Source organism: Danaus plexippus, chromosome 31 (genome assembly GCF_018135715.1).
Source record: "Danaus plexippus chromosome 31, MEX_DaPlex, whole genome shotgun sequence".
Lineage (NCBI taxonomy): Eukaryota > Metazoa > Arthropoda > Insecta > Lepidoptera > Nymphalidae > Danaus > Danaus plexippus.
Genome location: NC_083558.1, coordinates 1,092,514 through 1,110,235, shown reverse-complemented (window position 1 = coordinate 1,110,235; position 17,722 = coordinate 1,092,514). Strand labels below are relative to the sequence as shown.

At 35.0% G+C, this 17,722-nt stretch overlaps 2 protein-coding genes across 2 annotated transcripts; both read right to left on the bottom strand.

Annotated features, from left to right (window-relative positions):
• Window positions 1-340: 340 nt before the first annotated feature.
• LOC116778426 (uncharacterized) lies at window positions 341-9,216 on the bottom strand. Its single transcript, XM_032672430.2, has 9 exons — window positions 9,070-9,216; window positions 8,293-8,477; window positions 7,578-7,665; window positions 7,435-7,481; window positions 3,712-3,922; window positions 3,197-3,369; window positions 2,048-2,198; window positions 1,249-1,391; window positions 341-495 (listed from the first exon to the last, which is right to left on the bottom strand). Exons 1-9 carry the CDS (start codon window positions 9,164-9,166, stop codon window positions 376-378), a joined length of 1,215 nt encoding a protein of 404 aa, XP_032528321.2. The 5' UTR covers window positions 9,167-9,216; the 3' UTR covers window positions 341-375.
• A 1,481-nt stretch (window positions 9,217-10,697) lies between these two features.
• LOC116778525 (cleavage and polyadenylation specificity factor subunit 5) lies at window positions 10,698-17,614 on the bottom strand. Its single transcript, XM_032672551.2, has 4 exons — window positions 17,219-17,614; window positions 16,603-16,714; window positions 15,101-15,191; window positions 10,698-14,104 (listed from the first exon to the last, which is right to left on the bottom strand). The coding sequence occupies exons 1-4, from the start codon at window positions 17,440-17,442 to the stop codon at window positions 13,857-13,859; spliced, it is 675 nt and encodes a 224-aa protein (XP_032528442.1). The 5' UTR covers window positions 17,443-17,614; the 3' UTR covers window positions 10,698-13,856.
• Window positions 17,615-17,722: the final 108 nt, after the last annotated feature.

The following is a 17,722-nucleotide window of genomic DNA, read 5'->3' as shown; positions in this document are numbered from 1 at the left end:
ATGACATTCTGGCTTATAAAGATATTACCTCAAACATCCTTACCTCCAGTTTGCGGTAACTCAACACAGACAGTTGATGCATATATTTATATTGCGTGAGTTTACGAACAGTGGGTTCTTAGTACGTGTTATTTAATTTAATCTAAATATCGCAGTCTGAAATTACTATTAATTAATTTATTATACTATTTGAGTCGAGTTCTTTATTGTATGCTACGGCTTTATTCGGACTTGAATAGTGGAATATTTTGCAAATGACAACATTTTTATTTGTTCGGTGAATAATCTTGAGTACTGTATGGAGGAAACACGTATAGTTATGTCTTAAAAACAAAGATAATTAGTTAAAATGGGTTCATGGAAACCATTGTATATTTACACGTCAAATAATCGTTTACGACACTGTGTTATATACAACATATTGATAATTTGTACGTCGTATTTGCTTAATTCTTTCGAATGGCCCATCGATATAGTTCTCTGCCAGAGGTAATCCTGAAAAATATAAATAATTACATAAATTAAATTATAAAAATGTCAACTACTGACAGATAACCATAGACATTTTTTTTTGGTTAAATACGTTCCTTTCAGAAGAGGCAGAGACCAAAGCCCATACAGCCGTATAAACATAGACATTGATGGAAATAGTTTACGAATTGATAAAAAAAAACAATTGGTTAAATTTACTCGCTGATAGCATTGTAAAATAGATAATTCATATCTTATGAGGTTATAAGTACAGTTTTGGAAAATAGATTATTTATTTTGTTGAAATTGAAAGTTCATGAATAGATAATGAAGTTTATCTATTGGCAGTTTGTCTTATATATTTTTTGACAGATTATTTTTACTTGCAAAGAATTCTTGAGTTAAGTTTCAGTTAAAATAAAAAATTATCATCGATAGGAGTCAGGAATTGAACCGACGACATTATTAAAATTCTGTTCCAGTAACTGTTGGTTCTTTATTACAAAAGAGCCAAACGGACTACATAAAAAGATAGTTACCGTCACGTATGGATATCAGAAACTTAGTTTGGCGGATGTGGAGTGTGGAAGGGGGAGAGGAGAAGGTGGAAAAGAGAATGAGCAACCGTCTCTCTCACTCATCGCACGAAACGCAGCCATTAAAGACTACTTCACGCCGATTTTCTGTGAGAAGGTGGTACTTCCCCGTTCGAGCGAGCCCAGGTTCGAGCTGCAATTTCTTGACCACAGCCAGGCTCCACCTATGTTATGTATATACCTGTATGGGTTGCACGGTGGCCGCTCCGAGCGAGCAGTCTCCACACATATAATTGGCTGGAGCGTGGGTGATACTGTCGAAGTCGTAAGGTATCTGCGTTAGCCAAGCCTCTTCTGGTGAACGTTCCAAATACTGCTCTTTACCTGATAATTATTTCACTTAATAAAAAAACTTGTCAAACAACTATTTATAAGAATAAAGGAATTTTATGTTATAAATCTGCTATAAGTAAGATATAATCTTGAAATGTTGTTGTTATTGTTTATCTCGTTTCGTTGGACGTAATACTAACACTGATATTCTTTTTAATATAAGAATTGTTTGAGATATAGAATGTGTATTCAATAATTTAAGAGTGCGAGACAAAACTATTGGTATTAAGGTAATTCACGCTACATACGGAGCGTTTTTAGTATTTTATTTATAAATTCACGAACGTTTATGAACGAATAAAGTTAACTGTCCGTATGTAGCGTGAATCACAGACGGTTGGTAAGGATAATTCTTTGGTCAAACATTATCTTAATTACTTCAACTAGAAGATAATGTGTGCATATTTATTTGAATTATTAAGAAGAAATAAGATTAGTTAAACTCGTACCTCCTAATAAAAAAGATGGAATATTTAATTGAACGAAACTATCTTTATATACTATATAACTTAGTTGTCAAAGTGACAGACGTCACAGACCAGAGTTCGCAAATGTGAGTCCAGAATTTGATGTAAAATTTTTTAAACTCAGATTATACACTTTTTGTATATTTTAACATGAATATGAGATAACTGTAATGAACCAACCCTTCTCAACATTCCGCCAAGTTATTGTGACGTAATTATCTCTGTCAAATCTATTCGACATCATGTGCACTCCAAGAACCCTGAACAAGTTGTTGTAAACGTGGGCGTCGTGACCGGCGGCGCCATTAACGAAGGACGACAGTTTTACTGTCTACAAAATACAATAAAATGCAATCAGTAGGGAATGTCAGAAAGTATTTTTTTTTTATTGTACAAAGCGGCTTTAAGTTTGCGATTCTGACAGCTGTTAATTGACCGGTGATAAATGATTGCATAATTTTTATGTATTTACTAAATTATATATATATTTAGGTATAGTATTTCAGAATATATATATATATATATATGTTAATGATTTTTACCAAAATCTTTGATAGATATTACTTCGATTATTTTGTTACAACACTACAACAATGTAAAATTTATTTAATGTGCAGAAATATATAAAAAAAATACACAAACAAATTGAATTTAATTTGCGTTTTGGTATCAAAATGTATAGAAAAAAAGTTGTTTAACTATCAACTATATAACGGACAACCTAATATAATTCGTTATCTCTTTGTCGGAGTAGGAAGCGCTTTGTTGTTTTTTAAAAGAGTGACGTCAGCATAACTGACGTCACTAATGACTTTATTCTTGACAGTCGTCAGGATCTCAGACTCGTGAAGGTAACCTCGTAGAAGATTTGACGAACACCTTACTTCGAAGCGGTCCGTACCCTGCAATGACTCGAGTGAAACTATCTGTAATCTGAGACATGGCAGGCGCGAGGAAGCAGTGCAGCGTGAGACTGCGAGGAGTCCGTAGTAGGGACGACAGTATTAACTGAGTGGATAGTAAACTGCTGAGTTTCATCCTAGTGATTGCACCCGTTCGGACCAGATTGGGGCCTCTGGCTCACCTGAAAAACTAGACCCTTGAGGAGTCGAAAGATGTGTTCAGGGTGTAAGCTGACTGATATGCTGCTCGCCAAGACTTGGCAGGATCTATAATCTGTACCTACTACTACGTGACTACGCAGGTGGCTATACTTCCTACTCCGACGTATATTTTATGTTACGTTTATTTTATATTACGTGTCATCTGTCAAATTTAAATCAAACAGAGGATATTTAAAGCCGTACATAGCTATTAAAATACTTTCACCTGTTTGTTTTCAACAAAACCGAACATGGGCATTTCGTTACCATCTCTCGAAAACCAGATTTGACTCTTAGCTTCCAAGACACCATCAGTCTTGACTTCTTGGAACACCACACAAGTTGATATCTCAATGGAAGTCATAGCGTGTCTCAGAATCTTATAATCCAGTGAATTACCTGTATTAACGTACTTAAAACATTATAAACAAAAAATTTTATTCATCTCGTAAAATTGAGAAGTGATCGCTTAAACTATTAAAAAAAATAGAGGTTATCTATTACTAAAATTTTATATTACATTTATAATCTGTGTATAAATAAATTTAATATTACTCGGAACATTTTTGCCGCGTGCGTGTAACTGATGACGTATACGAGAGAAAGGGAACCCAGACTCGAGCGTAACGCGTTACGTTACGAAGCGAATGCCCTACTATATGTTATCACTCCAATAAGTAATAAACATATTCGTATATCCAGAGTTTATTTAAGACTGCTATAATTCAGTTACAATCTCACCTAGTTCGTCATCAACCCCGTAAAGAACTATACCCAGGGGCCACACTTTGTCTTTGTAGTATTTTACGTTAGCCTTGCTCATTTCCACATCCAAAGAGCCAAGACGTCTTTGGATCAACAGAGGCTTGGACATCGAACCGCACTCCGTTTTGAAATGGGCATTGATGTAATTCCTGTCGCTGGCCGATAGCAACATTGAACTTGAAGATTCCTAAAACGTATTCAAGACTAAAATAATCCCTACCATGAGTTTGATAACTTAAAGTAACACAGTTTAGATTTTTATACATTAATTTTCACACGAACAGTACGAGCGTATACGAATTTAACCAAACCACAATCTTCTGTTTGACAAGATTTATTATATAAAGAAAAAAACATGTCCATTCAGATAATTATATTAAAGACATTTCATCTCGTCAGCCCGTGATCACGGCTGCTGCAAAGTAACCGGAACGTCGCGTCGTATATTAAAATATTAGTCTCATAAAAATGAATACTCGCGAAAACCTTAAATATCATTAATATTAAAATATATTGAATTATTTTATATAGGCAAAATAATATCACAAGCCTTTTCATGTACGTATTTCTTCTAATCAAGGTCACAAGTTACTGCAAATACATTAGGTATATACAATAAACATGTACCTATTGTGTTTTCGTGCAACACATTGAAGTCCTTCGACTTCGCATGATTTAAATAAAACGAGCCCAGTTTATTTCTTTAACTCATTATTATACGATTTTCAGGATAATTATATTAACCCTTTCAGACCTCGCGTGCACAATTGAGGACATAAAAGTTTTGAGTCTTTTTACTACTAAATTTAAATTTTACGTAAATAAAAACTGTTGTCATCACTTGCGAACATTCTAAATTATTAAAAATGAAACAACTAGCGGCATCTATTGATACGTGTGTGCACTTCTAAGCCATTTTCGGTCAGTTACCAGCGAAACTTTGAACTGAGTAGGTAAGTCATTTTTATTTTATTGAAATTTCAAGTTTTTCTGCTAGATATGTTTTGAAATAAATATAAATGGATAAGTTATACTATATAGGCAAAGAACAAAGTATTTTACATCAAAATTTTTAGTTATTTGTACAATAAATCGCGAATATTCGTTATGTCCACAAACGTGGACAGTAGGTATTGGTTAAACATTTTTTTCAAAATAGGTACTTTGCTGCTGTTAGTAAATAAAGTTATTTTCTGGTAATAAATGTTATAATTTATTATAAAATTTGCGTGGTAAAGTCTTAAATTGTGTTTATTACAGGTAAATTTATGATCAAATTATAATCATGTTTTCGAGGGATGCTTTGAGAGCTTTGGAAAAGGATAACCAGTCGGAATTTGAGCTATCTTCGGATGATGAGGATGTGGGAAATAATAATAATGTCCCATTTGCGAGACACGTTAGGTTGGGAGCCGATGTAGTAACTCAGAATCAAAGAGAGTACACCCCACTTGACCCCCTGACGAACAAGAAGACGAAGAAAGGTCAGCTTTCAATTACGAGTCCGAGCCTGAGGCGCCAAGAGAGCCGGATATTGTGGAGGGCGAAGAGGAGCAAGTTACGCCGAATGCTGAACTTTTCGATTACCTTACGCCAAAACCGAACATAAAGTGGAGGCATAGACAAATAAATAACACAATACCAACGGATTTCTTGCTACCAATAGCTTTAGAACCCATCGTGCAAGATCCCATTTGTTATTATAATAGATATGTTCCTGTAGAGCTTTTTGAACAAATGGCCGAAATGACAAACTTATATGCAGTACAGTCAGGAAAAACCAGGTTTAAGCCTACGTCCAGCTATGAAATTGAAATTTTATTTGGTTTGCACATGGCAACGGGAGTTTTCAACTATCCAGTTTTGAAAATGTACTGGGAAAATCATATTAGCATTCCACTTTTCACTAACAATATGGCAAGAGATAGGTTCTTTGAACTTCGTAACAATCTCCATTTAGTAGATAATATGAAAAAGCCTACTAATTGCACTGACGTGTTTTATAAAGTAAGACCAATCTATAATGCGATCCGAAGCCGATGCTTAGAAATACCGCTAGAAAAAGAATTGTGTGTCGATGAACAAATAGTTCCTTTTACAGGGAAACATTCTGCTAAGCAGTACATCAAAGGAAAACCTTGTCCATGGGGAATGAAGCTTTTCTTTTTGTGTGGGAAAAATGGCCGTGCCTATGACTTTATTATTTATCAAAATTCTATTCCAGAATTTGACAGGTCACTGATAAAGAAAGTAGGCTTTGGAGCTGCGGTAGTATTACATCTAATGAAAAGAGTCGGTGACAGTAGAGGTCATGAGTTATATTGCGATAATTACTTCTCGTCTTATTACATGCTCCAAATTTTGAAACACAAAGGCATAATGGCTACCTGCACTGCGCGTGTCAATAGATTTACAAGGCCACCGTTGCTTAGTGACAAAGATATAAAAAAGAAACCAAGGGGTTTTGCCGAAGAGATTTGTAGTACGGATGGAGATGTCACCATGGTGAAATGGCTTGATAACAAACCAGCCAACTTAGCTTCCAATTTCGTTGGTATAGGAGAAAAAGATATGGTGAAAAGATGGTCCAAAACAGAGAATAGATTTATAGAAGTCGAGAGGCCTGAAATTGTAAAAAAGTACAATCACGCCATGGGAGGGGTAGATCTCCTTGATCAACTTATGAGTTATTATAGAACGTTTATAAAGTCAAAGAAGTGGCCTTTGCGTATGATATTCCACGCATCAGATTTGGCAGTTGTTCAAGCCTACCGCGAGTATGATATGGATTGTGACTTGCTTGGGATACCAAAAGCAAAACGGCTCGCACTTCTTCACTTTCGTCGACGCTTAGCTGAAAGTTTAGTTCTTCGAAACAAAATATCAGGTGCTAAAAGGGGTCGTCCAAGTAGTTTGAGCAGTCCTTTACCAGTAGTTGTTCCTAGAAGACCAGGAGAAGTACGTCCGTCAACTGAAATTGCTCGAGATGGTATTAGTCACTTTCCAGCTCATGACGATGGTTGTGGAACGCGCTGTAAGTTAACGGGGTGTAAAGGGAAATCCCGCATCAAATGCATAAAGTGCAAAGTGCACTTATGTCTGACTAAAGACAAAAATTGCTTCCTAAGTTTTCATACCTAAGTAACTAAAGTTCCTATTATTTTGTTGTCTTTTTAGAAGATTTTTTATGTTGTTTTATTTTGTAAGAAGATTTATTTTTGTTTTGAAGATGTTTAATTATTTTTAGTTTGAATTTCATACTTTTGTAATAATAAAAATGGCCAAAATCAAGCTATTTGTTATTTGTTCAATTATACCCATACATCAGTTATTATAATCACTTAGGCCGAATGTCCACATTTGATCACATAAAGAAAACATCAATTTTCTCGGAAAATAATCTAATAATCAATTTTTTTTTGTTTTTCCATGCTCAATAGGCGAATATCTAACTGAAATAAAATCGGCTCAAACAAATTCTAAAAAATAAAAAATCAGGTCTGAAAGGGTTAATTCAAAAATCAATGATTTCCGTCCAGAAATAGCATATTGTGAATTTACGTTGCGTTTTGAAATGCCTTTACTTTTTAATTTTAACTTAATGGTCTTTATAAGTGTATGTAGGTATGTTTATTTCAATATATTTTTCTATCTCTTAAACTAAATTCTTATTTCTCTTGATTATGTTTATATACTTACCTTTTCATTAAATTTCTTAATGAGGTCGAAGCTGTTTACCGTCAAACCTAGATAGGATTGTCTATCAATATTTTTTTTCGTGTTATATTAAAGGTAAATTATATTATCTGTAAGGACGTACCTTACCTTTGCGCTGTACTTACCTTTAGGGTCTATACTTGCTCGTAACATTTCGACCACAGCGGCTGTTATGTCGTGAGGGTTTAAACATTTGTAACCTATTGCCATTTCCTATTTAATGTGGGAAAAGCAGAATGTTATGTTTATATTTGGATTTAACTTCCAATTTTCAATAATTATATATAATAAGTTTGACATGACAATGGAGAAATAGTATTTTTTTGGGAGGAAAATATAAATTTTATTGAGTGAAGCGAGCGGTCGGATATATTGGCGGCAAAGGTCATTCATGCACGGAGATGATCTCGGCAACCGAATGTACGTTCCTGACGAGGTTTCTTTTCGACAGCCCAGTTAGCTAGGGTTATTTTTATCAAACAAAATTTAGATCAATTTAAATTTTTTAGCGGGAAAACAGAACCCATGTCCAAAAAACCGTTCGGTAGCGAAACGCGGCTATCGCTGAATTCAATATGCACACAGTAGGTATTTTTTCTCAATGAAGGGAGGGTTAAATGTGTACCCTGTGGAAAAAGTCTTCTAAATTCCGATACAAACCAGCTAACTGGGTATCAGAATTTATCAGTTAAAAAAATATTTATAAGATTGAAAAAATTTTCTGATACAGATGTCTATAAGAATCTATCAGTTATGAGAATTTATGAGACCGTTTCCGGAGGGTAGTTGCATCCCCTGTCATATTTGTTAGGAGGTAAGTTTTGTTAGATCGTAACTCACAACGACCGGTTTGTTAAAATTGTAACGATTCGTTTCGCACGTCTTCCTCTTCTCCGGATTGCTGATGTACAAAATCTTATCCGTATCTGAGGAGTTGTACTTCATGGGACTCTGGAAAAATTTTACGCAGAGCTCGTCCATGATACGAGACAGGGTAGTCATTATGATTTCTTGAGAGTGGAAGTCTAGGGAGGGGAAAAGATCACTGTAAGTTTCAAAGCATCTGGTGTTAGGTAGACTGTGTTCCAGAGGTAGTAGATTCGGATCCTGTTTTTGGAAATTGTCCAATTAATGTATCCTAATTGATTTTAGTTCGATTACCTAAAGGTAATTATAGTGAAGCAAGATTACATTCGTTTTAATTTCTGTTATCGATATAATACTGAGATTTTAATTAAGATACGACATTTTCAATATTTTTCATTGATAAAGCATTAGTCATAGTATGTACAATGACAAGTTGAAACTGAAAGTATGAACGTTTATGATCGACTCGTTCGATATTACTTTTAACTGATAGAATGAGCTTCAAGTTAACGGGGAATATGATAGTTTAATTTCTGATAGTTTCGTTCAATAGTATCCTTACGACAAGTTTAGCATTGTCACACTACTTACCGACAGTTTTCCGATTATAAGCTACTTTATACTGGTGATAGTATTTATAGACGACAAACTGTCAACGGTTCGTATGTAGTGTAAAGCAAACTTGTGGTTAGCCTAGTTATTTGTAAAGGAATTTAGATTATTTTTTATATATTTCAATAAATATCTTACCATAATCTTTACTGTTTATCGCGTAGTGTATTATTCCATTCTTCCATACATTACCAAATACTATTTTCGCACAGAACAAAAAAAATAATATACGCATGGCTGAACAACTGGCGATAAAATATCGTTTTAGTTTTATAATCGAATAAAAAAAAATATGAGCCCGATTTTAATCCGTTCTGTAAATTGAAATATTTAATATATATGTCTTAAATATTTTATTATATATATATTTTTTTATTTCGTATGTTCTCCACTAGGCCTGTATACAGTTTAACCAAATAGATACATAATTTGCTAAGGTACCTACACTGAATAAGACGGAGCAGACATCTTCATTCTGATTATGGAAAGAGCTGGGAGATTCTTGTGACTGACGGTAACTAAAAATTCTCTCTAGAAGACAATTCAGTCTCCAAATCATTATGATTCCGTGTAAACCCCTTCCTTATTGGGATGGTACGGAAAAGGGTCTCGTTTCGTCAGTGCTGGCTTGTCATAAATCAACCTCTACTAACTATAGAGAATCCAATAACGGGTCTCTTCCTTATTAAGTCTTTGTTTTAGTTAGTCAATTCCCTTGAATTGCAAATTTCCACGTTAAGACCAGACCAAGCTGGGCTGGGGCCACGCTTTTGTGAACGTTATAACCTGCGGGTGCCGAGTTTCAATATTTATTAAACAGATTTTAATGATGTTATCCTGTTAATAATAGTTCAGTATCAGGAATTGAACATCAGATACACCTACTTAGGTTCCAGCCCGAAGTTTTATGAAGGATGTTTTAGATTCGTCGTCCAAGACGTCGCTTGTTCAAACACGAATTTGTCATTGAAAAAGTATTGTTGTTGTGTTTGTTACGTACGCGCACATATTATAAAATAAATGAACAACACCGGGGCAACATCGTTGTATGTATAAAATATCATATAACGAGTGACGCCGCTGACTCCGCGGAACCAACTCCAGGCCGTGTGAACCAGAAGATTCCTGATACCACACAAGCTACGGAATGGCATTGCCATCCTAACATCGGGGCGGTCATAGTCTTAGGTATAGGTTATGAGTTTTAATATGTAATTCTTATTATAATATACATATAAGTAAGTTTCGTAGTTTTCCGGAACCTCCGGTTGCCACCTTACATAATTAGTTTATATTGAGTTTGCTTAGGCTTTTGTACTATGATACACAAGCTTGGGTAAAGATCCTTGGTCGTAATGGCCTCAACATTTCCCTGTCCCCAATAGCGCAAGAGAACATGGAGGGGTTTTAGTGGGTAGTCACCTCACATGGCGCGGTCATGTCCCTCACGGGGCAGTCTTACCCAAAATCTCCCCCGTCAACAAAAATACAGGGTAGATACCATTTTTTGTTTATTGGACAGGGTCAAGGACATTTTGTATAGGCTGTATATATTTTCATGAATGACTAGAACTATAACCGATATAGCTTTGATCCCTTATACATTTTATCGCATCAGTGTAATAAAGGATTAAATTTTAGTTACGCAATTCCTTGGGTTGATGGTCCAACGACTTAAGTCATGTTTGTCGTAGAACAGGGTTAAGTGGGAGCTTGATGTTAGAATGAAGGTAGATTAAAAAATTTGAAAAAAAAAAACATGGAAATGAAAGATGGCCTTCGTTTCTTTTGCTCTGAATATTTCGTAAATAACTAGCATTTTAAGGTGTAAGTGGTAGTCTTTGTACTTTTTGTCATGTATGCAAACTAATATATATATACAATTCGACTAAGTTAAAAAAAATTTCAACATCAGTTTTCGGACAGAAAAATGGAAAATGGTTACATTTTCTTCTAAAACCAATGGAATATATAAAACAAACGTATATTAATAAAAGCTCGAAAGCGTTCATATCGAAAACAATGAGAAAATTATATAGGCCGTAGTATACGCCGACGCCTATCGCCGCCACTGTCACAGTGGTTCGCGCATCTTAGTCATCGAAATGACCTTAACTGACCCCAAGAAATAAAATAACTGGTGATTGGCTATAACAGCGTGAGGACCACAAACACTAGCAACATTTTCAGACGCCGCTTACATTTTCATCTTTATTGAAGAAAATATATTAAACGTAGTGCATATTCTATACGAATCGAGTCAACTAACCGTAAATCTGTCAAAATTTACTTGCAGTAGGGAATCTTGTCGCTAACACCACCTTGTGAAAGTAGAATTAAACACTTCCCAAGATACACATACCCAACGCCATCTATTGGGTAAACTATTGAATTAATTTCACTGCACCAGATATTATAACTTGATTGTGTTCTGAAATCTCTTGCCAACCGCTTTTATAATGATGGCTTCCAGATTAATATTACTCATGCTTAAAAAAAGCTATTCACATATCAAATGATAAAGAATGCTACTAAACTCATTCTGACAAATTCTCACTACAGTTCTGGGAAATGTAATGACATCAGAACAATGTTGGCTTAACTTGGCTGGAGGTTTATATCAGGTAAACTCAACATATCATGGCTTCCTACCTATAGACTATAGTTTATCGGAAAAACTTTCACCAACATTAGTATCGGCTACTCCGAAAAGCGGGACGTTTTATGACACCGCTGTTGTTCAAACTTGCTCTGTACGTATCGCTTCAGGTGACCCACATCACAATCCCCTTCCTGTGGGTCCATGGTCTATAGTCCTTCTAGAACTTCCCAAATTTTCATATTACCTTTGATCAGATTCAATTTATGTTTGAGGTCTTACTTATTTTGTGTTTTTTTTTTTCTTGATGTACACTCTCCAGCAGTTGAAAATGCATTTGCCTGGTTTAATTCAACTAACTAACAATAGAAACAGCACAATCTTGTGGACCAGCTCCCCTCGTGGGTATTTGATATCCATCATCAGCTTTCATCCACCAGAGTCAGTCATTCAACTAGTTTTCCATCCATTGATATTAAATTTATTTAAACAATACAAGACATTACTAGGACACTTGAAAGACATAACCACGCTCCTTTACTTTCATCTTACCCACAACTTAGATCATCTCTCCGCCACTTCCTTGCCCAAAGTCTTCGAGAAAATTCTAAACTGAACGTAATTTTAACCTAAATAAACGTACTTCATCGTTGTTGCTGTCATTTCCTCATTGGCTCGTGATCTCCGCAACACGTGCTGCTCTTCCACACGTCTACCAACATACCTGACCCCACGGCACTCCGATCCGTATAATAACTCGCAGCATCCTTCCAAACTATTCTCGGTTCGTCTTATCTTACACATTCATTACCCCCCTTATATGTCGTACCTTTAATATGTTCTCGTAACAATCATACCACACTAACCTACTAATTCCTCTGCCTCATCAAACTTCCTGTAATACAAGCAACTCTTGATGTAATCTATTCCCAGCACACCAAAAACCTAACGAGTCCCATACAATCTCCTATCATTCCAGGTTTCTGGCGCCCAGCATTAAGATCCACATCCCAACTAGGTCTTACGACCATTTCTTATATACCATATTCCTTGCTTACCTTAACGGCATACCCGCCACGACATCTATTGGACATGAATCGTAAGTACAATCTAAAACACTTAAATACCATCAATTGTCACTAGATGTCGCTACTGGTTACAAATAAATACCTAAAAACTACTCAACACATCAAAACATAGTTAATATACTGGGCAAATATATATATATATATATATATATATATATATACAAAAAATAAAATATATCATTATATACATATGATTTTTTTAAACTCAGCTATTCGATAAAATAATGCCCATACAATTAATTCTCACATTTATATATATATGTCATTATTTGATTACGTCGGGGATTTTTTTGTTTGTTCTGATAACCATCTAGAGCATAAGCAAAACATATAATACTATACACTCAAAATTATTTTTTACAACACAGACATCGCCGGTTTAGCACAATGTATACACTGAGATTAATTTAATTCTTTATACAGTAATCCCCCCTATAACACGGTACTCTTATAACGCGTTTTCATGTCCCTCGTATAACACGTGTTTTCCCCCATATAACACGGGGATTCCCAAATGTTCTTGGTTTGATTTTAATAAAACGCATATATTTCGTTCATAACATAGTTTTTCCTTAATATTCGATTTAAACCCTCTTTAACAAGAAAAGTTAAACGTGAATCATTTGTATATAACGCATTATACGAGGTCATACGAGCGCGTTTTACGAGAATTTTCGTACAACGCGTTTTCCTATAACGCGGAACAAATATACCGTGTAATAGGGGGGATTATTATAGTATAATATATACATTATTATACAATATGAGCACCAATTATACATTATACACATCACAGCGGGACATTAGCTACACTTACATATAACCTTAATGCTAAGACAGTCTTCTTTCTTGAGGTACAAAAATAAAACACAATGTTTTTCACGTCGCACATACTTATTCTATTGGTTGCTTATATGTAGAATTAAGATTACTCCACCTATGGGCTGGTTCCCCGTCACATCAGATATCTTTTTTGGGTCTGTTTGTGTGTGTGTATATATATATATTTATATGTGTGTGTGTGTGTGTCTTGGTGTTGCTCGGAATAATGAATTAAAATTACTCCCTTGATTGTTATGTAAAAATGTTTTTTTTTTTGTGTTCGTCCAAGCATTGAATCAATTTAAATTATATAACACTATGACATGTTAAATTCATATAAATATGTAATTTACAAACCGACCCAAATCACACATATATATATATGTTTGTGTGTGTGCAATATATATATATATATATTACATATAAGTAAAGTTAAATCTGCACAGGCTCTGTGACAACGATGATATAATAGGTCCGTAGCCTTGTGCATTGTCATACAACTCAAACAGAGGCGCCGCGACTAGTTTGTAGTTCTTGGGGACAGCGAACAGCGCCCTGTCTTGAAGCTGCACGAGGAACAAGCGCTTGTGCTCCTTCGGTTTGGTGATGTGGGGCGGTATATAAGGATATTGGGGCGGCTCGAAGTTGGGCCTCCACCAGTTGCCTGGCGATTGGAAAAAAAAAAGTCTTTAAACGCCTATTAAAATTAAATAATGTTGACGAAGATGGATGATTTTATATGGACATGTTTCCACTTTCACTTAACTGCTGTAGAGATTTTGATGTAACTTTGCAATAATATAACTCATACATTAATAGCACATAGTATATAATGTGTCCTGCAGTCCGTGTAGCCCCGGGAACGCTTCATGATAGATGTAGTGTGAAGTAACGCGACACGCGATAGATGGCGCTGACGGTCGGCTCACGTATAATATTTTAACATGCTATACACTTTCCTCTGAACCTAATTCTGAGGGCGTGGCGATCGAAATCGCAAACAATAACTAATAGCTCATACATAAAAATTAATATTCTCCTATATTTCTTTATATAAAAATTATTTTTTTTATAAACGTGAGTTGGTATCGTATCTGTAACCTCGGGAATATCGGGTCTCAGTCACTTTACCATCTCAGCTGTATATCATCATCAGCCTATTGGAGCCCACTGCTGAGCAAGACTTCTTCTCACATGGAGAAGGTTAGAGCATTAATCACCATGCTAGCTCAAGACGGGTTGGCGATTTCAAACTTATAATTTGAAAGTATAAATGAAGGAAAACATCATGAGGAAACCAGACCAGGTTTCCTCACGATGTTTTCCTTCACCGTCCGTCAATGGTGTCTAAATACATATATATATATATATATATATTATGCCCAAGTGGGGCGCTAATGCCTAGTTGTGGGCGCTGTAGGCCTAAAGAGCTAGGAGACAGACAATAAAGGGGCATCGTGAGGGAACCGAGTGATTTGTAATAACATTTAGCTAGGATAAGTTAGTGTTTTTTCAGTGGGTTACAAAATTTACTGAGAAATAATTTGTTCTCAAAGTGGGTAGGATGCAAAATAAGTTTGAGAACCACTGATCTACAGCGGCCATGAGCACGGGCAGACAAGATATATTATTTGCTGGTAAAAGTTGTATGCATATTTACCGATGGTGTCTTCTATGAGCCATTCCTGCTTGACACCGTCCTGCCGTCCGAGGGTCTCTGTCAGAAGTCTCTTCAGGCCCTCGATCTCATCCTGATAATTATTACACAACAGATTATTAATTATTAAAGTTCTGTAGAAAATATTAATTTAATTATTTTTGCTTCACTCATAGCTTTATCCCGTCAAAATTATTTTTCTTATCACATATTTCAATTTAGCTAGTGCACACAGAGAATATAATTTTTGCTTTTACCATGAGTGACATACTATGTACTGAAGGTTTGCAGTTTTGTGTTCGGTAACTTAATTACTGTGATGTGAAGATTTTCATGAATTACCTTGAAATGGTCTAAATGTATTTAAATTCATTTTAAGACATAAAAATGTTCATAAGATTTAAGGTGAGACTAAGAAATACCTCATTATATATATATATATATATATACTAGCTTGACCCCGACTTCATCCACTCGGATAATGAGCAATTGTTTTTATAATTTATATAAATAAAATTACTATATTAAAAGCAGCCTAACTTACATATTACGTCACTTGTCTGCTAGTATAAGTAACATCATAATCGTTACAGCCGTTTCCGAGATAATCCAGAACAGATAGACAGACAGTAGTGAATCCTATTATTACGAATGCGAACATTTGTGAGGATGTCCGTACGTTTGTTTCACTTACACTCGGAAAGCATTGAGCCAATTGTGATGAAACTTTGCAGTGATGTACTCGAGGTATTATGATAGGACATAGACCAGAATTTTTTCTATGATGTCTAGTAAATATCATATTAACCATATATGTGGAAAATAGATATTGCTATATATACCTTTATATATATATCCCCTCATAGATATTGCTATATATCCCTTTATATATATATCCCCTCATAGATATTGCTATATATCCCTTTATATATATATCCCCTCATAGATATTGCTATATATCCCTTTATATATATATCCCCTCATGGATATTGCTATATATCCCTTTATATATATATCCCCTCATAGATATTGCTATATATCCCTTTATATATATATCCCCTCATAGATATTGCTATATATCCCTTTATATATATATCCCCTCATAGATATTGCTATATATCCCTTTATATATATATCCCCTTATATATATTACATTCCTTTTAGACTGTGCAAGGTAGAGGAATTTGAGCAGGAAGGCAGACCCTGGCTGATGCTGGGATGAATTGCCAGGAAGAAGATCCCCTTATATATATAGACTATATATATAAGGGGATTATGAAAAATTTGTTAAATCGAGGACATTGTTATACTGTTATTAATTACATCAGAGATTGGTTTAAAAATTACCAAACTTAAAAGCTGCAAACGGTATGATTTCTGTCATTTGTATTTCCGATGTCACATATGAAATGAAAATCGTTTGTGCTGTGGACACCGTCGGTAATTCTGGCTTTTGAGACATACTTAATTATTATGTACCGTATACCTGGTCTATGTGAACTTACCTCTCCGGGATTCAGCTCTCCGCCGGGAAGTTTGAAGAATGCCGTTCCTAACTGAAGAAGTAACACATGAGGTAAGCCGTGTTCATGAACGAGGAGGACACCTTCGACGGACCTGGAATTATACAGAGCATGAGATGTGTAATAGGGTTGGCGTAATATAGAAAGATGTTAATGTCTCAACAAATAATGACTATAGGTTATTTATGGAAGTGACATCCCTGGAATAGGTGCAGTTTAAAACAAGCATAATATTTATCGGTAATAAATTTTAATACTGAAATATTAAAAGTGAATGGTGTATGAGTTATTCCTCTATTCGTTTTACTTAACAGAATCCATTACTTTATTATGAAAATCGTTACAAATCTATCATAAAATTAAGTTTATAGCATTATAAGCATTAATTAGCAGTTTCTGTAATACAATAGGAATATTGAAGAAGATATTTATTTTATGAAAAAGCCTGTAATAAGTAAATTATGTATGTGTTACACCACGCCAGGGTCAATCGGACGCCCCGCCTAATGTGGAGCCGAAAACTCATCTCTTGAGTAAGTTCGTAGTGTACACTTTACTGTATAAATGAATTTATAATATTATAACTGTATTTCTGCACCTTCGCATGCCAATTTTCGCGAATTCCTCTCTCATTCTCTGGAACCTAGCTGGTACGGAAGCATCTTTTTCAAACAGTGGTTCTTTCGTTCCAAATGTGTAATTTGTTAGCGGGTAGAGATTTATCGTTCTGTTTAATGTTACACTTGCATTCTGACTGTTTTGATGTTGCACACCGGGTCTGGCGGGCCATTGTTTATTAGGAGCGCCTTGTACTGCCGCCATATTATACAAATAATGCCAAGTTTAAAAAAAAAACTTTAAGTCAGTTATCAATCACTGTGAAATTGTTATCACTATATATATGTAATTATTTCTTTGAATATAACTTAATACAAAACGCTATTCGTATCCGACCTGAACAACGAGAGTTACGAGTAACCAAACAGCGACAGATGATATAATGACGCCATAGTCATCACTGCCATAGATTATAAATTATATTTCTCTAATATTAATAATAAACAATAATTTAATTAAAATTAGTTTTGATTATAACTAATTA